The sequence below is a fragment of the Mustela erminea genome, chromosome 21 (assembly GCF_009829155.1).
Source record: "Mustela erminea isolate mMusErm1 chromosome 21, mMusErm1.Pri, whole genome shotgun sequence".
Taxonomy (NCBI): Eukaryota; Metazoa; Chordata; class Mammalia; order Carnivora; family Mustelidae; genus Mustela; species Mustela erminea.
The window spans coordinates 22,940,338-22,964,631 of NC_045634.1; the positions used below are offsets into that span (position 1 = coordinate 22,940,338).

Here is a 24,294-nt window from a genome sequence, read left to right on the forward strand (position 1 = left end):
TATTGAATGATAATTTGTATATTTTATTTCTTAAAGAAAAGAGAATGGGAAATATTATTCCGGGTATTTTTTTACTTAAGTCCTTGTGTGATGCTTTTCAGAGAAAAATGGTTAGACAAAAGTTGATACATTTTTGAACATGATTTGACCAAAGATGTAAGGTAAAGATAGTCTCCCCTAAGAAATATTTAAAAATATGAAGTAGAAATATTTTTTTAAGTTTCTTTTTTTTTTTTTAAGATTTTATTTATTTATTTGACAAAGAGAGAGCTATCACAAGTAGGCAGAGAGGCAGGCCTGGGGGGTGGGGAGCAGGCTCCCCACTGAGCAGAGAGCCCAATGCGGGACTTAATCCCAGGACCCTGAGATCATGACCTGAGCCAAAGGCAGAGGCTTAAACCAGTGAGCCACCCAGGTGCCCCAAAGTAGAAATACTTTTTTTAATGTGTTATTAAGCATGTCTGCTCATATAAAAAGGAGAATGGCACATTTTGGGGGAATAGAAAAAAAAGGAGGAAGATGATGTACATAAAGCCCTACAGAAGAAGTGCATGTACGTACATGGTACAGCTGGTGCCCGGATCGTAGAGCTGAAGAACATTTAGAGGAATGAATAACTGGAAAGCTTTCTACAAACTGAAAAAGAAAGGGAATTTGGTTGAAGATCTCTTGAAAATTTTACCTATAGAGAACAGAATGAGGAAAGTCCTTAGGAGCTACAAAGATTGCAAAAAGACTTAAATTTATAAAATGCCTGACTTCTAACAGTTTTCCCTCAAAACAAATGGTTTTCTTACCCACTTTTATTAATAAGTTAACTTACTTTCTGTGAACCTGAATTGAAAAATATTGCTACTGTTATCATCACACTTTGCCCATAGGTTTGCCATTGTCCAGTAGTGTGATGTAATAAATCTGAGTGTTCTCAATGTTATTTAAAACAAATGGGAACGCTATCTTATAGGTTCTTTGAGGTTAAAATTCAGCAACACTGGTGTGTTTTCTTTAAAATAGATCTATCTTTAATTGGTATGAAAACCAATTAAGCTTTCAAGTTGCCCACATTTACAAACTGTAAGTTGTTTCAACATAAGGAGAACAGCTTAGGAAAAGTTTTTATCTGTAGGATGTAAGAGTGGCTTTCTTTTGATTTTGACCAAACCTTTTTCTGTGGGCTAAAACAAATGAATTTTATTTGTTAATCGAAGTGATAAAGCACATATGATTGCTTTAAGATATATTGCACAACCTTTATTTTTCTTATCTACTGTATAATCTTATACAAATAATGAAGCCCTTTTTTCCCTAAGTATTCAGTGAAAGACCTTGTATCTTTTCATCATGTAGGATAACACTACATATATTTACTATGTGTTCTTTGTTTAATGCAGTTAAATAACTTTTGTATTTATCTCTGATTTAATGAAATGGGCTTAATTAAGTGCTGAAGCCATTCCTCCAAAATGTTGGTGAATTCTTAGTGTCATGTCAGTTTTGGTTTGTGCTGTGAGTCTGTTGCAGTGACGAGGTGAATCGAAGCGTGTACAGAAACAAAAGGCCTTCTTTGCGTACTTTGGAATACTTAGAATCTTTTATTCATTTTCCCTTAAGACACTCATTTCTACAAATGTCTTCTGGCAAACTGTGTAAAGCTTGGTGTTCCAACACATTCAGGAAAGTTCAAGAGCGATGAGCGGTGTGCTTTTATTTACTCAACGAAGGATAATTGCAGATGAGGATCACAGACCTCTGTAAATCTTCCCACTATATCTGAACTCTTGAGCTGGAAAATACTTATACAGGGAACATATGAAAAGGCCTCAGTGGTAATTTTGATATTCTTGCATCTTGATCATGTCAGTGTTAGGTTTATCCTTCAATTCAAGGCTTCATACTATTTGAGTGATCCAGTTTTAGTTACACTATAATATTAGAAAATCAAGCACTGTCTGACTAGGTCCATTATATTCAAGAATTTGTCTTATGTTATATGGATGGCAATGATTGAGAATGAAATTTGGCATAGTAAGAGTCCTCCAAAATTAGTTTCATTTTCTTTAATTTGTAAATTTGTGCTCAGCTGATCAGTAGAAGTAATGTTTTCATTACCAACTAAATGCTCCTTTTGAGAAAGAAAATAGCACCTCATATTCGTGAACTATTGTGACACATCTAGGCCACAGACAAAAGCAAGGTCATTGAGAACCCGCAACTTACTAAACATCCTCCTCACAGGGCTGATAGGAGTAACAGCTGCCTTTTTAGCTAGCCATACAGTTGCCCCCATTTTCTAGCAAGATACAAACCTCTGCTTCCTTAGACCCTCCTCACAAGTTTCCCAACAAAGCTCAAATGCAGTAATAGATTCTTTCTAACACTCCCTCACTGAAATGCCCACTGTTTCCTGTCGCTTGTGTTCCCCCTCAGGGTAACAAATGACAGACCCAGCTTGTTCAGCTGTGGCTGTGTTCCTGGTCATCTTTGGTTGGAAGGCATTGACACTAAAACATATTTCAGAAGATGCAAATTATTCTCCCAGCATTTAGGAGGTGAATGTTTTGTTATCTTTTTGTTAGGTATATTTTCAATTCACGTGTTTCTTAGCACTTACGTATCAGTCATTTTGATATTTGCTAAGTGTATAAGGATACCGTCTCTGCCTTCTAGGGAGTTTCAAACTGAGAACTGATGTATTTTCATGTAGTAAAAAGGAATCTGATTTATTTATAAATCTCTTTCCTTTATAGATTGTACCCATTTTTACTATATTCAACTGGAGGCAAAGAAAAATGCTTGAAAAGCTGTTATTTTTTATAGGGTATGAAATTTTGGTTACCTTTGTCTAATACCTTGACAAGGGCTCACTTTTTGGAACTTATTCACAAAAACTCTAGTGTCATGGAGTATTTAAACATTATAAAATAATCTCTCTCAGAATGTTTTGTGCATGTGTGAGAGAGAGAGAGAGAGAGAGACATTTACTTTGTAACTCAGTCACAATAATTTACACAAAGCCACCTGATGGCCAGTTACGATGATTTGTCCAGTGCCTTCCTGAAAGAACTTCTGGAATTACTGTTAGCTCCAGCATCTGCCCCAGGAGATCTGTCTCCACAAATTGTTTTCTGTAAAATATGAAAGTTTCTCAGTTCAGTGTCAATTGTGAAGACTGTAAGTCTTCATTTCACACAAAGCAGAGAATGAATCTTAAAGCATTTCTTAGTTTCGCTCTTCGGCAGATAACCTCAGCAAGTCTTCTTATATTTCAAGGCAAATCAGCGAACCCCTGGGACTTAAGATTTTTAAACCTCCAAGCAGCTACAGATAATTCTTTATACACTTGTTGTAGATGTGTTTGCCTTAAATCTTTTAAGGTTATCAAGATGAGAAGACATGAGGCTGTCAAGAATCAGAAAATAGCTTGCTGAAATTTTGAACTAACTCACTCTTTAGGTAGTCCTTGTTACTACTCCTGTGTAATTATTTGCAGAAGCCATTATAGAAATGGCTGGCTCTATCAATTAAACCACATTTACTCAAAATGAATGCATAGTATTTTTTGCTAGCACAGAATGAGAGATTATGTAAAAGAAGAATCATTTTCAGCATTTGCATGGTTCTGGCTGCTGTTAATTATAGCTTTCTCTAAAATCTGTGACTATTATTACCTAATCACAACTTAGAAATGTGAATTTATTTGAAACAATTACCCACTTTTGTCACACTAAGATTTCCACAAACATAATTTAAATTTTGTTTGTATCTATATTCTCTTTGGGCTGGGGACAAATAATTGGAGATGTGGCAAATGGGCCAGAATAATGTCATCCTTCATAAGCATGACCAGCCATGAGCTATCTCGCTATAATTTGTCAGACTGTTCTTTTTATGTATAAAATCCTTTAATGTTGTCCTTGAAATAAGACTCAATTCCATTTAGTTTAGGATATTGGATACCATTTTTTCCCTTTTCCTTTTCTTTTAGCCCTTTCTCTTCAAGTCTTTTCTAGAGATACTTTACTTCTCTATTTAAAATGAATAATAGTATCTTTTGAGGAAACGGGTTAATTTTTTCCTGGGTTTATACCTGCAAAGAAAATACTGTTAAATAAATGCACATACTTTAGTATCTCATAAAAATTCATGTTAATTTAAAGCGAAACATAGAAAATTCATTATTTTACCTCTTTTGGAAGACTATCATAGTAACTGCCTGACTGCAAGTGTATAAATACTACACTTCTCTATACCCTGTTGTCATAAAGCAGCTGATTATGCTATACTCCCATAATTATATGAAAAGATGAATATTTGTCTGATTTATTTTTATATAAATTTTAAGTCTGTGAAAGGAAAAGACAGATCGAGTAAAAAACAAAATCTGCTTTATTAAATGTCATTTAATACGAGAAATTATCCAGAGAAGTTTGCTTTTTTTTTTAAACTCATATTTTGGAACCATTTATATATATCTTGGGCAGTGAGTTTTTATTAAAAATGTATTCATTAGGGGAGCCTGGGTTGCTCAGTTGGTTAAGTATCTGCCTTCGGCTCAGGTCATGATCCCAGGTCCTGGGATTGAGTCCCTTATCAGGCTCCTTGCTCAATGGGGGGCCCTGCTTCTCTCTCTGTCTGCTGCTCCCCCAGCTTGTGCTATCTCTCTGTCAAATAAATAAATAAAATCTTTTTAAAAATTTATGCATTAGCCGTAGTCTTGAAAAGTAATATAAAATAAATCTGGGGTGTACCATTTCACATCCATTAGGATGGTACTATTTTTTTTTTTTTTTTTAAAGCCCTTGGGGCACCTGGGTCGCTCAGTCTGTTAAGCAGCTGACTCTTGATTTCAGCTCAGGTCTGATCTCAGGGTTGTGAGTTCATCCCCCACACTGAGTGTTCTTGGGGATGTAAGAATAGGCAAAGAACACAGACCCACAAATGATTTTTCATGCAATATAGAAAATGTGACGGTACACAGAGGAAGGGAACCATTGATTCTCCACAGAAATTCTTAAAGCCAAGAACTCAGGATTTTTTTATACCTAGGTTGTTCTCCACTTTTGAAGCCTGGTATTTTCTGTCTAACATTTTTGTGTATTTTTCTACTTAGAATATTTTGTTTTTCCATACTTTTGCTCAACAGTGTCAAAAATACAGCCTAAACATATGATCTTACTCAGTTTCCCTCTCCAGTTCCATCTGGGTCATCTAAAATGCAGTCAAATGCAGTCAACAAACTAAGCAAAAGGAAAAAAAAATACAGTTCTTTCCTGGCTTGTTCTTAGCAACACTAGTATTATTCTGCCAGATAGATAGCACTTTCTTCTGTATCCATCCGAAGGCATCAGGTGATTAGAATCATTATGCAAAATATAAACACAGGAAATTAAGATCTAGAACGAGGGTAAAAGTATGCTTGCCTGTGTGTGTGCGCTGGCTTGCTTGTTGTTTTTTCAAGTTAGAACTTGTATAACCTTAGAACCTTTCCGTGAAGGTAGTAGTAGGTAGTAGCTTATTTAACAAGAGTTCCAAATGTGCTGCTTTTTAAATTTCCTAAGATATTAATCAAGAAGAAAGGAAAAGGAAGTAGCTATCTCCAATCTGCCAGTCACAGATTTCTGTGCTTTATTTAGTGTTTACTCTGAGCTGATGTACTGAAGATACAGACACCTGTGCACATGCGTGTGTGCGCTTGCACAAACACACACACACACACACACACACACACACACACACACCCCAAGCATGAGTAATCAGTGTCTAGCAGAACTGATCCTGAAGCCAGGCTGGTGATGTCATCATTAAGAAAGCATACTAACTCAGAAGAAAGGATCATGAGACGCTTCTGTAACTGCGGCATGGCCTTGGAGAGAAACATTGTTTTGTGCAGCCTTGTCCAAGTCCTATTGGAAACAGTCATTATCAGCAGGGCTGACTTGTACTTCCTCAATATATACAGTAGTACTAATCCTAGAGTACCTTTACTTATCTCAAAATTCATGCTTTAAAATACTGACTATGGGGACACCTGGGTGGCTCAGTTGGTTAAGCGGCTGCCTTCGGCTCAGGTCATGATCCCAGCGTCCTGGGATCGAGTCCCACATCGGGCTCCTTGCTCGGCAGGGAGCCTGCTTCTCCCTCTGCCTCTGCCTGCCATTCTGTCTGCCTGTGCTTGCTCTCTGTCTGATAAATAAATAAAATCTTTAAAATAAATAAATAAATAAATAAAATACTGACTATGCACTAATAACACATATTAATCTTCAGCCAAGTTTCATAAGGATTGCTGCCTTCCGAGACTGTTACATTTCTGTGGTAGATAAATAAAAATGTGAAAAAATCAGTATGCATTTCATGAAATCATTATAGGTAATTTAAAGTAAATCTAAAGTTAAAAATGAACAAAAAACCCAAACACATATGAAATAGAGTAACGAATTCATATTTTTCATTATGACAACATTATTGAAACATGGGGTATACCATGTTTCAGTAGGTCAGTAGGTCACCAGCTAGGATTGAAGAAATATCAAGTGTCTGTAGGATAGGAATTTATTACCAGTACATACAGCTTTCTTTTGGAATGAAGTTTTCTCTCTAGTTGAGGAAATAGAGATCTACTCATTGTGAGGTTCCGTCAGTCTCAGTAAGATTCTGTCTCTTTTGGTGCGGAGGAAAAGGGAGAGTTCATTTGTGTGTTTTTTTCTAATTACTTCTCCTGAATCGCTTTCACTTTTTCTTGGAAATTATTTAAAACAGTCTATTTTTTTTCCACTATTATATTTATATGGTACATCAGTTTCTATAGCTTTCTTGTCATAGTGTGATTACAACTTTCTAGGGACCCAGTAGATTTTTTAGGGCAGTGAGACAAAATGCCTCCCCCTCTTTTCATTATATAAAAGCGATTTTATTACAGAGAAAGTTAGTGGGGTGTGGAGAAATCTGTTTCCTCAGAGTCCTTACATGTTAGTTAATCAAAATTCTTTCTCTGATGTTAATGAAAAAGAGTTCCTACCTCCCTGGTGATTTCCAGGGAGAGATAACAATTATTAGTATATCAAATGCCTTAAAAATTTGAGAAGTTTCATCATCATCGATGTCACACAGTTTTCATCATCATCGTCATCATCATCATCTTGTGTTGGGAGGACTACTGGGAGTCAAACATTGTTGGGTGTTTTGTGTATGTTACCCTGGCCCTCAGAGCCCCCCATAAGATAAGCATTATCTTTTTCATTTCACGATGAGAAACATGAAATTCAGAGGAAGGTTAAATGATTTGGTCAGGCTGACTTGGTGAGATAAGAGGGACCCAAGATTCATTCAAAGGGTGCGGCACAAAAGGCGATGCTTTCTCTTGTGAGTTACCAGTGCTTCCTAAGCCAGGCCCCGGCCATGCTGCTTCTCCCTGAACAAGTGCACCTCCCACCCCCTTCTTTATGATGACAGCCATGAAGTTAGAGGAAGAAAAAAGCTTAGAGGCACTGGTAACACACCATCCTGACTCCAGTAAGAGCTTTTTACCTTCTCCTTTTATTTTTTGTCCACAGTAAGCATATGGAGCTCTGGAAGAGACTCCTCATTAACCCATCTTATCTAATACAAAGATTACCACAAAAGATACCACACCCAAATGAAATATTTTTTCCAGAAAGTTTTTGTTTTTGAGTCAGTGAAGAAAAAAATTATGTATATCCTTTTATCCTTTGTAAGGATATGTATATCCTTTTCTAGAAAATTATTTCTGAATGAGATACTTATATAATGTACATTTTTTTTTTAAAGATTTTATTTATTGATCTGACAGACAGAGATCACAAGTAGGCAGAGGGGCAGGCAGAGAGAGAGGAGGAAGCAAGCTCCCGGCTGAGCAGAGAGCCCGATGTGGGGCTCGATGCGGGGCTTGATTCCAGCACCCTGGGATCATGACCTGAGCCGAAGGCAGAGGCTTAACCCACTGAGCCATCCAGGCGCCCCTATAATGTACATTTTAAAGGGCCTTGTGAATTACATAAAAATAAATGTAAGCATCATTTTAAAAACAATATTAAGCAAATAAACTTGAATTAAATCATAGCAGTGTTAAATTATTTGGACTTTAAAGCCATAATTTTAAAAAGTAGGTTGGAGACTTCAGATGCTGAAGATTGGTTTGAATTTGCCTGTTTTTTTTTTCTTTTTTTGTTTTTTTGTTTTTTTTTTTATTTTATTTTTAAAAGGTTTTATTTATTTATTTGACAGAGAGGAATCACAAGTAGATGGAGGGGCAGATAGAGAGAGAGAGAGAGAGAGGGAAGGAGGCTCCCCGCTGAGCAGAGAGCCTGATGCGGGACTCGATCCCAGGACCCTGAGATCATGACCCGAGCTGAAGGCAGCGGCTCAACCCACTGAGCCACCCAGGCGCCCCTTGCCTGTTGTTTTTAAAGGTGAAATGAGAGGAAGTTCCAGGGAAGAGAACAAAGCGCATTGTAAACACTCATGAATCAAAGTACTATTAGTTAACTGACAGACGATTTTTTTTTTTTTTAAGACTTTATTTATTTATTTGACAGAGATCACAAGTAGGCAAAGAGGCAGGCAGAGAGAGAAGAGGAAGCAGGCTCCCTGCCTAGCAGAGAGCCTGACTCGGCTCGATCCCAGGATTCTGGGATCATGACCCGAGCTAAAGGCAGAGGCTTTAACCCACTGAGCCACCCAGGTGCCCCCAGAATTTATTTTTTAAGAGTATTAACACATAAAAGCAAAGATGTATTTGACATGAGGGACTGTTGGATCGGGACTTACACTACTTTATGTATCTGACTGTCACTGTTGCTCTAACCGACCTACCTCCCTCTGCCCCCTTCTCTGCTTCCTTCCCCTCACTCCTGGTCTTTCGCTTCCCCTTTCTGTTGTTTTTGTCCCCTTCCTCTGTCTCCATTGGCTCTCTGTGTTTTGCTCTTTTGTTGTTGTTTTCTTAAATGCTTCATGTGTTAAGGACCATGGCCATTGGCCACTCTGGCGCCACAACTCTATAGTTTTTATTATTTTTCTAATGTAAAAAGAGGGCTTTTTCCCAGTTGTATAGTGGACTGTCTCAAGGAGGAACTCTGAGCTGCTTTTGTCAAATACCTGTACCCGGATCATTGTGGCTGGAATAGAGTGATTGGCGGGGGCAGAACAGGGCTCTGTGACTGGGAACTCCACTCCAGTCATGCAGTCCCATAAAGGAGGGACTTGGCCCATGCCAAGGGAGAGAGCACTTACCAAAAGAAAGATATAACAGGCATTTGGGCAGATAAAAATAGTATGTCTGTTGTGCTTTTCGGTTTGGATTTATGTTTTTTCCCTAGTTTATTCCTAACCTAGTGCTAATAGCTAAAGATGGGGTGAGTAGTCACTATGCATTTACAAGAAAAATAAAATGTTAATTCTTACGCAGTTGAAAGGAAGTATGAATGCAGTTCCTCAGAATTTCATCAGTTTTTCTTTCAAAATATACAAACGTTTTTATTGGTACAGATTGTTTTTTATGCCATTGCAAACTTAACCAAAGAGAAGAGTAGCTATTGTTTTTAGATACTCAGCATATATCTTCTCTAAACAGCTTATTCTCCAAAAGAAGGTCATGCCAGGTAGAATTTTATTTCTTGGTTTATAGTCTCTAGGTGTTAAATTGGAGCCTTATTGAAAAAATATTTTATTCCCAGCAACTCGTAGGGAATACCTTAAAAGTAGAATGTGCTTTCCATTCAGAGAGGAGCAGTAGTCGAGAAGCAGTATGTGTTTACTGAGTTTAGTAATTTTCCAGCTCATGATAGTTTTAGATGTTAACTGTCTAAGACAGTAGCTACTGGCCACAGGTAGCTACTGAACACATGAAATGGGCTTTGGTTCACATGGTAAAATGGTAATATTTTAGATTTATTGGGTAAAATAAATGTATTATTAAAATTAGTGTCTTCAATTTTTTTTTTAAAGATTTTATTTATTTATTTGATAGAGGTCACAAATAGTTAGGCAGGCGGAGAGAGAGGAGAAAGCAGGCTCCTCTCTGAGCAGAGAGCCCGATGCGGGTTCAATCCCAGGACCCTGAGACCATGACCTGAGCCGAACGAAAGCAGAGGCTTTAACCCACTGAGCCACCCAGGTGCCCCTTCTCTTCACTTTTTTTAAACATGGTTCCTAGAAAATTTTAAGTTACATATGTGCCTTGAATTATATTTGTACTAGATTGCATTTTTAGACACTCTAAATTAAGGAGATTCATTAACATGAAGAAAAAGAGAAAAATAAATTATACATTAAAAATAATAAAATGCATAGCATCCTGGAGCCATTTTGGATAGGTACACCTATCCGTGCACATCTCAACTGGCCCAGAGGGCACTGCTGGATTGTTGTACAATCTGGCCGAGGTTGATAATAATTGGCCCTGATTTTTATGTAGAAAACTTGGTTATCTGGAGTGATTTAGTTTTCGAGTGTTCCAAGAGAGTTAATTTTTATGGTAGCAGGTTTATAATAAGGCTGAGTGACAATTTTTATATGAGAGTAGTTGACAAATTCATGGGAAAATAAGACCACCAAAAGAGTGGAAATACCAAAATATTCAAAAACATTTTGTTTCTTCAGAAATGTTTAATATTTGATGTGAAGTATTGTATTTATATTAAAAGCATTATTTCAAAAGAATTTTTGTGAACCAGTATGTAGATTTGATGTCATCATTCAAGTGATTTTATGTCCTACCTGCAATCTTTGTCTTTGATCATCTGTGTTTAGAAATGGTGATGAGCATTTCTTACCGGCAAATTCTACAGTGAAGTTATTGACCATTCAAAACTAAAACTTAACCTTGGAAAAACAAACTAATGTTACCATCTGTGTCTGAACTTCGTGGCAATGTTGTTTGTATGAAGTGATGTCTATCACAGGTTAATCTAAGCAGCTTTCTAAAATAATAAGAAACAAGGAACTTCTGAACAATTATGTTCCAAAGAGATATCAAGCACTGAAAATTATGTAAATCTAATTTCTTCCCTCTAAGAAATAATAATTAGGCAGACAAATTTACATTGTACATACAGAAAACAAAGAATATTGCTTCAAATTTCATTGTTACTAATACAAGATTGTCTTAGACATGTTTCTGGTAAAAATTTTGCTGCCCTGTCTTGCTAGGTATTTAAAGTAAGGAATTAGATGATAAAACTGATGCTAAGAGATGGGGTTTAGTGTATTTCAGATAAGAAAATGAAATGTACAGTTGACATGTGGTTGTATATAAACTCCACATAGGAGAATGTATCCCAATAAGATAATTTTAAGATTATCTGAAATTGAATATCTATTTCTCTTTTCTGCTACTTCAAGTAAAATTGTTTCTCTGACCTATTTAGACAGACCTGAAACAGTTTCCAAAAGCAAAATGCTACAAAACAGTGTTTCCCAAAAACGCAGGTATATCCTCTTCATTTCCTCAACCTTTTAAAGTCTTTTTTTCCTATTTTTCTGAAGTAAACATTCCCCTACATTGCCTTCTCAACTAAACAAAATAAGGAAAGTAGATAAAAGTACAAGAGGTTAGTTGAAACTGGAAGTAGTCAGAGTAGTACAATAGCCCATTGTATTAACTTTATAATAAATGATTAAGTAAAGTAATTAAATGAATAGTCTAATCTATACTAGATTTTTTTTTTTGAGGCTAATATTATGCTTAGGGAAAGGACAAACTGATTTTCTAGGCATTATATCTCAATAGCTCTCTTTTCTGGTCTTTCAGATGCAGTATTTTTCAAAACTACTTCTCTTAGAGAACATTATCTTTAATATGTCTGAAATGCTTCCTAGCTGAACTGTGAACCCTCAATGTCTGTCTTGAAATGGGCTGTACAAGAATGAAAGGCTGTTCAATTTTAACAACTAAGTTAATAATTAAATAAACTGGCCATATTATTGAAATAGGTTATTCTAACTTAATAGGCATTTCTCAGTATATAAAGTCTGAATCTAGAGTAATATATTCATTAAATACAAACTGAAACAACAAAGTGCTTCTGTGGTTGTGTTCAGCAAGATTATTGGACCAAGTGTTAATCTAAGACCAAGATATAAATATTTAAAATTTTACTATTTATAGCTATGTAACATGACATTCGTAGTCACCCAATAAAGCTAACACATCAAATAGCAAGCCCTGCTTCATTGTGATCCACGGTGCCTTCTCTCTCCTTGATGTTCTTTCCATTCTATTGCCACCATTTATGTTCTTTTTCCTCCTGCCATCCACCTGTGGCAGCCCCGTAACTAATCCCCAGTGTCTCCAGGTCTTAATTCAGTGAGTTATCAGGTTAAGTTCAGCTTTAATTAGCCTACTCTCGTGCTCAAAAAAGGAAAAGAATAACTCCCTTGTCCCGTGCCTTACAAAATAATATTCAATTCTGCAACATAATATTTCTAGATTCAAAAAAAAGTCAAATTTATTCTTTTGAAATATTATTCAGTGTCCTCCATTCCTTCACAATATATTTTACATTGGTCACTCTTCCCCCAAGTAGACCTTCACTTTTTCTAACTTCTTTGCTCATGTAGATAATTATCCAATCTTCAGTCCATTTCCACGTGTTAAAAATCCTGCCCAGAGATGTATGGACTAAGCTCATACGTGATTTGACTTCATGCAGTCACTCCATATCATTCCAATTAAAAATACCACCAAAGGGCAGAGATTACGGTCCTAGTTTTGTCACTACATAGTTTTAAAATTGGTGGTCTTAAAGGAATCATGTGTAAAATAGGGATATCAAACCATTTATCTTGCCAAGCCTGTTTTGAGATTATTATTTAGAATCAATGAACACAAACCAGAGGTTCTTAATGTGTGGTAACTATGAATCCAAGAAGCCTATAAAAACTCTAAACAAAGATTTGAGTTTGTGTTCAAATGCACAAGGTATTTTTCTCTCTAAGGAAGAGGTCTAAAGTGGCTTTCTTCAGCTCGTTAAGATGGTCCATGATCAACACAATGTTAGTAACTATCATTACCCTGATCTGAGTCTTTTATTTACATAGACATACCTAGACGCACACAGTATCTCTCTCAGTGACACTGGTAGATGTCTAAAGCTTCAAAACCATAGTGCTTAGCTCTGTTATCTCCTAAGAGTGGTCCTCAGCCACTTTTTCTCAACACATCTGACCAGTAATGTTCACATGGGTGATACACTTCCAGCAAGAGTAATTCTGCCCTGCTGCCCACTAAATGAATGAGATATTCTGGGGGTTTGGTGCCATTCCTGGTGTTGTGGCTTTAAATTTATCACTTTCTTTCCTTCTGATTCAAGATTCAGTACACGATATATTAGTAGCGGCTGTATTGTGATTGGCATATTGTAGATATTGAATACATATTTGTTAAATGAATAAAGAAAGGATGTTATTCAATGGAGAACTAATACATGAATGGCAATTTTTGAAAAAAGAACAAGTTTGAATGAGAAGGATTATGCCTAGGATAATACCATTAATCAGACTTCACTGAAGTTAATTAACCTTGAATAAGAGATTAAATGATACTTTTGGGAAAATGCAAGAAAAATAGTAAGTTAAGCATTTGTAGTTAAAGAAGTAAATCACAATTGATTGGTACTTCTTGAGAAGACCCACAATTGTAAACAAGGTTACTACATCTTTTAGAGACTTTGTAAATGAAGGACAAAATACATTATACTAAGAATATAAATGCAATCATACAGAATAATTACAGTGAAGACAAGACAGTTCTCAAATCATTCAAAAGGTAGTCACTTGTACTTCTACATTAGCCTTTGTGGTTTTTGTTTGTTTGTTTTGTTTTGTTTTTGTTTTTTAGTCCCTTATACTTGTTGTAAGCAGCGAGGGTTGGACAGTCCCCAAATAGGTGTCTCACAAAAATCCAGGCTGCATTGTGGGCCCAGGCTTCCTGGGAAGAGTAAGGACTGTAGGAAAATAATTTTTTTTTTCACAGATAACAGTATGATTCCTATAAATCAAAATATACTTTGTTCATATATTCTCATAGCTCTGGGATTGCAGGTACTATGTAGCAACACTTTCTTGAATGAAGAGATGAAATTTCAGTATTTTTCCTGTTGAGAAATACACAAAAGCACCAGTGAGAAGCGAAGAACTAACTAAAAGGTGTGCAAATTGGTTCAGTTTAGGTGAATTGCCAGTACAAGAAGAGGGGCTGGGATTTCTAGCTGTGAGGTTGTGGCAGTACTGTCTTATTTCTCATTTGTCAACTTTTTCTATTTTGTTCTTGTTTTTTGATATTGTTCTATTTTGATACTGTTCTACTTTGATAGGTGACATATCTGTACTCCAGAATTAAGAATTTTTCAAGTTTTTAAAAAGGTATAATGGGCAGTTTCTTAAGCAGTTGAAACATATACTTATTGTACAACTCAGCACTCCCACTCCTAGGTGTTTACCCAAGGAAATGAAGACATGTACATTTGTCCTTGCAAAACTGAATGTTTATAGTAACTTTATTCAGAATCACCAAAAACTAGAAACAACCCACGTTGTTCAGCTAGTGAATGGGTAAGTAAATTCAGAAGCGTTCATATAATGGAATACTACTTAACAGTCAAAAAGAACAAATATTTGTATGTCCAATGACTTGAATAAGCAATTATACTAACTAAGAGAATCCATATTCAAAAGTTTACATATTCTGTGATTCCAATTATATGACATTCTAAAGAAAAGTAAAACTATAGGGACAGAAATCAGATCAGTGGTTGCCATGGAAGGGGGTTGGATAGGAGATTGATTGTAGAGGGACCTGAGGAAACTTTTTGGATGATGGAAATGTTCTGTATCTTGAGGTAGTGGCCACTCAGCTGTATAAGTTTGTCAGAATTCACAGAACATAACATCTAAAAAAGGGTGAATTCTATTGTATGTAAATTACATATCAGTAAGCAAATAAAGTAAGACGCTGTACATCAACTATATCTTATAAAACATCCCAGTACAGTCTGGTGCTGCACCTTGTAATCAAACATTAATATTTTTGCAATGAAATCTATGATAGCTGTGTATACTAAGTTGGTTGAGTTTTGCTGCCAAATGAATTTGTGGAGCTTTTTGTATTTGGGATTTGCAAATAAATTTTGGATGGGTGACTATGGAAAAAGCACCACTCGTGTAGAAACAAAGAATATGAATCTGTTGGCCTGTTTTGGATCAAATATGGATTTCACTTTACCAAACCACTTTTTAGGAATAGGCATTATGATAGTGAAAAGATCAATGGGAGATGTCTCTCCCATTTCACTCAGTTCTCCCTTCTTGTCTTCTTTTTGATATATCAAAAGGTCTTTTCCTCTACAGCGTAATCTAAAAGGTCATTTTCTTTGTAAGTACAGGTGCACTTTACAGAATGTCTCATTGGTTAATAAAGTCCTATAGGAACACTTTTCTTCGCTTTTAATATCCAGTCTTTTAGAGGAGAAATATATATCTATATAGATATATATCTATATATATATACACACACACACATATATGTATATATATGTGTGTGTGTATATATGTGTGTGTGTATGAGATATATATATATCTCATACACACACACATATATACACACACACATATATATACATATATATGTATATGTGATATATATAGATATATATAGATATATCTATATATCTCATACACACACATATATACACACACACATATATACACATATATATGTATATGTGATATATATATATATATCTTATAATCCTTTTGGGGGACCAGTGTATATTTAATGTATATTTATATTTATGTCCCAAATCTTAGTATTTACATTTTTGAAAGAACAGCAACATAAGGAATAGGGCAGAGGGCAATAGGGGAAGGGAGGGAAACTGAATGGGAAGAAATCAAAGAGGGAAAAACCATATGAGACTCTTGACTCTGGGGGAAATAAACAGGGTTGCAGAAAGGGAAGTGGGTGGGGATGGGGTAACCAGGTGATGGGCATTAAGGAGGACATGTGATGTGATGAGTCCTGGGTGTTACATGCAACTAATGAATCGTTGAACATTATATCAAAAACTAATGATGTACTATATGATGAACATTATATCAAAAACTAATGATGTACTATTCATTGGATAATTGAATTTAAATTAGGAAAAAGATTTAACACTCATTCTAAAATGTAAAAACAAAAACAGCAGCAAAAGTCCAGTGAAAAGTCTTGTTGCATGCCAAATACAATTGACAGAATGTCAGAAACAGGTTTAAATCATTTGAAACTGCAGAGAGTCCATAAATGGAACATGTATCTTAGATGTTGCTGGGGCTAAGCAAGGTCATATTACTGCATACAAAGAAACTAGTTGTTAACAGTTCTGTTATTTTTTGATTGCACTACATGTTTTGTTTTTGTTTTTGTTTTTTGCAGAGCCTTTGTTATGTTTGAATGTTATGTCTTTGTTATGTTTGAATGTTATGTCTTTGGAATGTTTTAAGACACTGGTTATTTTGTGTTGACATGTAACCTGTTTTTATATTTTAATCAATATAGTTGTATTTGAGGGTCTTTTTCTTAAAGTTAAGAAATATACAAATCACCACTTTCTTCTGAAAGAACTGTTTTTATTTAGCTTCTAGTTGGGGTGTTTCCCCAAATTTACAATTAGCTAAGTAAAAAGTATAAGTTGAACAAAATTGCTTTACTGCTTTCTCTGTAATTCCAAGGTGTAGTATGTTTTATAATAGTTTAGTAGAGATTTTGTACCCCAGATAATTTCATGTTTTCCTTAAAGTTTGTTTAGAGCAACGTTAAAATTGTCATAGAAAAAGATCTGAGCAAAAAGAAAAAAAGATCTGAGCAATATTGAGAATCAAATATAGGATGAGAATTTTAGAGCTGAAACCAGAGATGATTTAACCCTTCACCCTCTCTTTCCAGATGACAATAAATTGGAAGGTCCCGGAAGATAAAGTACTTTCCTGAGGTCACACAAGTAAATTGATGGTAGAGCTAGAATTCACTCCAGATCTTTTATCATACAGTTCAGTGTTCTCACCTGTATTTCATGCTGATGAAGAAGTTGTTTGGTACTTAATAGGAAACACAAAGTTTATACAGTTTTGGCGGTGACAACTTTAAGAAAAATATGGAAAGTAGCTTATTAAAGTAAAAGAGGACTTCTTTTCTGTTTTTTTCAGGATGACTTTTTAAATAGTCAATAAAAACACTAACGTAGCATGGTCCAAAAGAAGTTCGAACAATTCTAACGTTCTCCCTGCGCTGCCTACTATAGTAGACAATAACCCCACGTACTTATTGAAAACTTGAAATAAGACTAGTGCAACTGAGGAGCAGTGTTTTTATTTTTTTATAATGTTAATGTACGTAAAAGTAAACAGCAATGTGAGAGTGCTGGGTATTATATTGGACAGCAGAGCTTCGAGGTTATGTGGTATTATAGCAAGGCCATGTTTAATGGTAGCTAATATTGGCTAATTGAAAAGGTCAGTTGTAGGAGGCAAAAGAAGAAAAGGATCTCCATTAGGAAAATACTCTGTTCAAGCGTAGAATTTGAAAACCCCCAATGATTCTGTGTTTAGAATGGTTGTGGAGTGTTTAGTTTGACCATGATTCTGGACTTAAGTATGGACTTTGAATGCAGCATCAAAATGAGTGGAAGACTGGAAGATTCAGGTGCAGGAGGAAGGCATTGAGAACTCTGATAACTTTGTAATTTTTCCCCAGTTGTCCTAAAAATATTTATGAAAGATTTCAGAAAAAAAAGAAATTCAAGAATTCCTGGAGTTTATTATAGGAGAATAGCAGCCTGTCTGAAAATTGCTTTTGGTGGAAGACCTATAGCTTTAGCTTCTTGAGATTAGATTATTTCCTGGTGTGGTAGTGAAATTCCTTCCATAACAACGTAGTCGGTTCTAAATTTTCAAATCTACTAGTGAAAATACAGTGGTGTTTGTCACCTAAATTAATATTTTATTTCCCATATAGGCTGTCAGGTAAGCTACAAGATCTGTTCATCTCTTACATTTGCTGGTACCTTGATGAGGAAATATCTCTGTGAGAATTATCAATTCATGGTACTGTTTAGCACTCAGCTATGTAAGGGTCCCTAAACCTGATAACTGAGATGATTGATTAAAGTCTTTACATAGCTCTTCCCTTGAGATATCTAAAGCAGGAGGAATTAAAGCATGCTATAGGAAATGCCAAATGTATTGATCATTTGAATAGACCCAGAATGAATTTTTCTCTTCTCCTCCCTTGGTCCACATTGTTAAAACAAACTAAAAGCTTAAGCCCTTTATACATTTATTTGGTTCTTGTTTTACAAGCTCATATGAAAGTTTAAATGCTTTAAAATGTTTTGTTGGAAATATTTAGCTTATGTAATATAAAGAAGTTATATTAGTTTAAAGCTGGTCATTGTTGTTTTTAAAATTGCTTTATCACTATTTTTTTGTTACTCTCTTATTTATATCTGTCTTTTAGAATTCAAATCTGGTTGGTTTGTGTTCACATATTAGCCTTTTTTAGGGCCTGACAGATCATGAATATTGCTCAGTAAACCTGTAAACAATTCACTTAACTGCTTCAGTGTCAATTTCATTAACTGAAATGAATATGTCGCAGATGATCCCTTAGGAGAATGATTCTGAAATTGGAGGTGAGGTGACAGAAGAAAGGTGACTTTCCAATTACATTCCCCTCATTGCATCTAAGAAAATGTTACTATAGGCATGTATTGCCCATGGCTTCAAAGTAGAGAAAAATCATAATCCTTTTTGAGTCTCTCATTGCTCTAAGATTTTGTGATTCTGTATTCATAATATTTTCATGCTGTTTCACCTCAACAAAACCAAAAGACTCAGTTTTACAAAACTAAGGCTACTTTGATCCTGTCATTTGCAGAAGAAGGAGGCAAAAGCACTTTAAAATGTTGAAATTGAGTTGTCGATAATTATGACTCCTCTATTGATGTAAGTCTTCTTCATTTTTATTCAAAAAGTGATTTCACCTTCACACTAGGTAAAAAGAGAAGTTTTTTCCTAACTACCTCAGAAAAATGGAGAGGGGAGTTTCATTTTTAACCATTATATTTTTAACCTTTTTTTTAAAGCCTTGGGATAGCATACCTCCTTAACACATTGACTCAAACCTCCCCGTGTGTGTGTGTGTGTGTGTGTGTGTGTGTGTGTATCCTGTCACTAGTTTACTAATAAAAAAGCAATTCAGACTTTGAAAAGTAAACTTTGTGCCTTGCTTATTTTTTTAAGCCCACATATTTTATTCTAATCAAAGAAAAATAGAGGCCATTTATTTTCAGCATTCCTGGCTGCTATTATTTTGACTATAATTACCTAGTTTCCTTTCTGGCTGATCTATTGCTAGCCTTTATCTGGATGTTATTAAAGAATATAAATGCTCCATCGAGCATTGTAGTCTCAGCCAGAATATTTTCAGAGTTGCAGCTAAAATGAAACAGAACTAGTGGTTTGGCTGTTAAGTAAGTAGCTCAGATTTGTTGTCGGCATATACAAGGGACTCTAATTCACTGTTGGTTGTTCCTGAGATGTAGCATTTGAAAAATAGCTTCTACTGTTTATGGATTATGGTCCTTGGGCACCAGATAGTGGATGCTGGAATGTATTGCAGAAAAGCTGATTAAAGTACTAGAGTCTCTAACAGTAAAAGTAGAAAGTCATTTGTAATACCTGTGCCTGACTGTCGGATGTGCTTAAATATTTTCCTTTAGAAAGCTTTCGTTTCTTTTCATCTTACTTATGCAGGAATAACATTTTTCTAAAAATGTGCCTTTTGGAGAAAACATCCATGAGCTGTACTTGATGAGAAGTGTATGTAGGTAGACTGATTTGAACTTGGAACATCCCAAGTACTTTGCAGTTTTATTTTCTACCTTATTAGAGTCCTGTTTTGCTGAGAGTCACATTTCAGTAGTAGGTACTTCTGTTCCCAGTTTTCATGTGTTGTGACTGTTAACCAGGGAATCTATACTTACCTCAAAAGATAAACCATGTCAGAATTCATTGTCTCTCCCCACCCCCTCCTTACCTCTTGGGCCACTTTTCTCCCCAACCGCATTCACTGAAGTAGAGTATAATTATAGAACTTAACAGGTCTTTAAATATACTTTGCTCTCCCCTTGTTAAGGTGTTTCAATTACTTCTTCATGGGTTTTGAAATAAAGTTCAAACTTGCTTAGAGAGCCATTCATGATCTGTTCCTGCTCTATCTCAGGCTTGCTCACCCATTCCCCTGCGGTGTGTGGGTTCAGGTTTGCGGAACTACTGTTTTGTCCTTATTTCTTTTCCTTTGCTTGGTTGCTTCTCCTTCACCCTTTTCACCTGAGCATCACCTCACATTTCCCCTCAAACCTTCCTTGAACCACAATTACCCTGTCTCTAACGAAAATCTCAGTTAGAGTAGGCTTTAAGCTCTTTATAGCGTTTCATAAGATCTTTTCAGACTCTACCAGAATCATGTGTTCATCTGTCTCACTTAATAGGCGAATATTCCTAGAATTCCGAGATGATAGTGTCTTCTGTGTTTTTGAGTCCGGCATATATACCTTTCAAATAAATGTTTGTTGACGGACTGACTGAATGACTTCTACAGATAGTTTCATAATTTGACTGACTTTGCTCCTGATTCTTAAGGCATCTGAGGGTATGAGTTAGCCATTTTCCTCATAAGAAGCATTTTAAATGGACTCACTAACTCCCGTATTGCCACCTAAAATGTATAGTTAAGGTAGGTCTTTGGCTTTGGGAAGGCAAGAACCTTATTGGCCGGGACGTAAAGTAAGAGAAGTCTTAAAACTCAATCAGTTAAAGAATGTGGATTGAATACATTATTTGGGAAATTGGAAAGACCAACTCCATGATCACGATCTGTGTATATTGTTGAATCTATGACTTTAGTGTTATATAAAATTCCCTTAGGAGAGAATAGATATTTAATAACTTTTTCCTTATTTGAAAATAACTGTGTACAGTTTTGAGATTTTAATGTGATCTTAATCTGAGAAACAAGACAAACTTTAAAAGAATATTTGCTAATGATGGGTCATAGAATTTAAACGTGGGCTCGGTTGTCCCTAGGTGACTTTATAGTATTTGCATCAATATTCTGCATTCTGTAACGAAATAGAAATAAAATGCAAAGAAATCCATATTTATAAGTGATACAACTTCTAAAATAATTTAAGCTTAATTCTTAATAGAATAACATTTGCATTTAATCCAAAATTTCATTTCTTATATGTATGCTTAATATTTGCTTTCATGTAATTGTTTGCTTAGGCATTTTGTATAATTATTTTTATCATTATATAGCCAACTGAGTCAGCATATCACAGCTGAATCATAGTCCTGGCTGTTCTTTTTATTTATTGAATGAGCAAACACTGTATTATTGAAATTCCTTGTCCTTCAATTGAGCTTGCAGAAGAAGCTTATTCGTTAGATCTTGAATACTCTAAGAAATGCGTATCAAAGGTTTTAAATTATATACCCCGTTTCAGCCTGTGATGTTTTAAAAAAGAGAAGGAAGAAAAATTATCCACATCTCAGTAGTTCTCTATCTGCTTATTCTCAGAGACCCTAGCCTCGTTTTTTAAAAATAATTTTCAGGTTTCTTGTTTGTTAAGATTTTGTCTTGAATTTGTATAAAGTGTGAAGCCTGCAGCATGTTAGAATATTACTGTCATTTAAGAATGTATTCACTGTTTTGGTTTTTGGAGCGCTGCCTCCAAGAGGTTCATAGCATTTGGTACGGAGTTCACGTATTTCTAGTCTACAGACCTACCCTAGTGAGGCAAAAGCTTCATGATGCTGATACATTTTTTCTATTGCTGTAATGCTCAGCAGCGGTAATTAATTTTTTTTTAAAAACTTTCCATGTCATTACCAATAAAACTGAGGTTTTTTTGAAGCCTAGTAATTTGTACCTTTAAAGAGCCACATTATTTTGCTTTTGTCTCAGAATGTATTATGCTTCACAAGTATACTGTGACAGCCTGAATAGGAAAGGGGGGAGGGGACATTGTCTTCAGCTGGCATGCTGTTATCAGAGGGAATGTGTTTCTGGACACGAGATTTAGCATTCATTGGTTGTCTGAAGAAAGCTATTTCATCTGAGGATTGGACAAGAAGCTGCGTCAATTTGCTGCCCGTCTCCAAGGCACTGGTGATGCTGCCTTCACAAGCTGGCTAACGTCACGGCTCCATCACCCAGCGGGGTGTGGACTCTCTTTTTCTGTTCTTCTCTATTTAATTCTGTATTTGCTGCCTACTGCATTTCTTAATCTGTCTTCTGCCAAATGCTAACAGCATGATATTTTGCAATCATCTAGGTGAATACAAGAAAGACGAACTCCTAGAAGCTGCTAGGTAAGTGATTCCATTCATTTTAAGTGAGTATAATGCATGTAAGGGAGAAAAAGGGGAGGGCAGGTGGAGGACTATAAAAATTATAACGTGTTATTGTCTTGCTTGGATTTTACGTGATAATGCGGATAAGACCTCATACTCAGTCTCTGTATACTTTATTTTACATGATTAGTGTCTTAAATGATAGAGTTTTTCAACATGGTAAAGATTATAAGGTTGATTTTATTTGAAACATTTCTTAGGGTACCTGCAGATCTGAGTTGCCCAGCTTTTCGGATGATCTTCTTGGAGCATTTAAATACCTATCTCTTCATTTTTCTCTGAAATTTTTTCTAGCAAAGCTTGAATGGGGGGCATAAAGTAAATATTAAAATTTTCATCCATTTTCTTTTGTTCTTGGTCATTTTTATTTTAATTTGTTAGCTCTTTTCATCATTTTGTATGTATTTTTAAGTCCAGTGTTTTAGATCACTTATGAGAATAAAGTTTGTTTGTAATTAAGGTGACTTGATGCAGATAAATAAAACAAATAAAAATGTAGAAAGCTATATTACCCAAGATGTACCACTGTATGATGATTAATGGGAATTAATTAGGAATATATTAATTTAATTGAATATACCAAAAGAGATTCATTGAGAGCCATATATAAGAAATCAAAGCAAAGCCATATTATTTTCCACTCTTCTGAAAAATAACCATAAATATTCGTAAGAAGCTCTATAATCTTATAGGCATTGACTCACTACCTTTTTACAGGAGCGGTAATGAAGAAAAACTAATGGCTTTACTGACTCCTCTCAATGTGAATTGCCATGCAAGTGATGGGCGAAAGGTAAGTTATTTAAAATATAATATCCTCCTTTGACAATTTCTTCTTGTTTTATACTGAAAATATTTGAAGTTGGCATATATATATGTGTCTGTACACATATGTATATGTCCTGTATAACTGTATTTTTACTGGCATCTTTTGACCATAAAATGAAATGCTGCTGTATCTGTTATTGGCAGTTGTGACATATTCATAGAGCTGGTGAAGCATGGATTTTAAGCCTTTTCTCTTAAATGTCAGACACTGGAAGTTGTTTGTTAAATGGAACTGCAGCTTTGTCGGTGATTAAAATTATGACATGTATTATTTTCTGTGTACGATTGTGGCAATTAGAAATATTTGTTTATGTCCTGTTTTTACCCGGCTTTGTTAGGGTATTTGCATTTTTGATTTCCTGTTTGGCAGAGGGAGATTTGTTTGCTAGACACCAACAGTTTTTACCATTTAGAGCTGAGAAAATGCCAACAATTTTTTAGATAAGTAACAGTTCAGCTTTTTTGTTTATTGTTTCTTTAATTGGCTAAGTTTTTATCACGCTATATTGAAAAAAATAGGTTAAAGAGGAAATATTCTGCATTAAACTACAGTTGTTATAAATGTAAGGTGTATGTATAAAACGTACAGCTGGCATCTTCGTGATATTCTTTGTATTCGTGCTGTTTATTGGCTAAAATGTAACCCTTCGCAGCCTCCGATAATTGACTGCAAAGTTTTGCAGTAATTTACCTGATAGCTACTGAAAAACAAAGCACTCTGTGCTGTAAAAAATGACAGCTCCTATCTTATTGTTTAAGGATAGATTTTGTATTTCAAAAGCATAAAATATTTGTAGAGTCACATCATAAATATTGAGGAAAATCATTTTGTGTCCAGCCTTTAAAGAATTAGTTTCTTTGAAATTATTTATAGTAAAAAGGTCCTCTGGAAAATGTCAGGATGGATGGTACACCCCTTAGATATAATGTCTTTAAGTGTGTCCATGCTCTTTTCCCATTGTAATGAAACCCATTTAAAAATGGCAAAGAATT

The 24,294-nt window shown here is 35.3% G+C and overlaps 1 protein-coding gene across 1 annotated transcript in view; it reads left to right on the top strand.

The window, feature by feature from the left end:
• Positions 1-24,294, top strand: part of TNKS (tankyrase) — a 205,573-nt gene that overhangs the window by 86,825 nt on the left and 94,454 nt on the right. The window contains exons 4-5 of the mRNA XM_032329297.1: positions 22,395-22,431; positions 23,191-23,266. Coding sequence (XP_032185188.1) covers positions 22,395-22,431; positions 23,191-23,266 — 113 coding nt within the window. The remainder of the gene's footprint in view (positions 1-22,394; positions 22,432-23,190; positions 23,267-24,294) is intronic.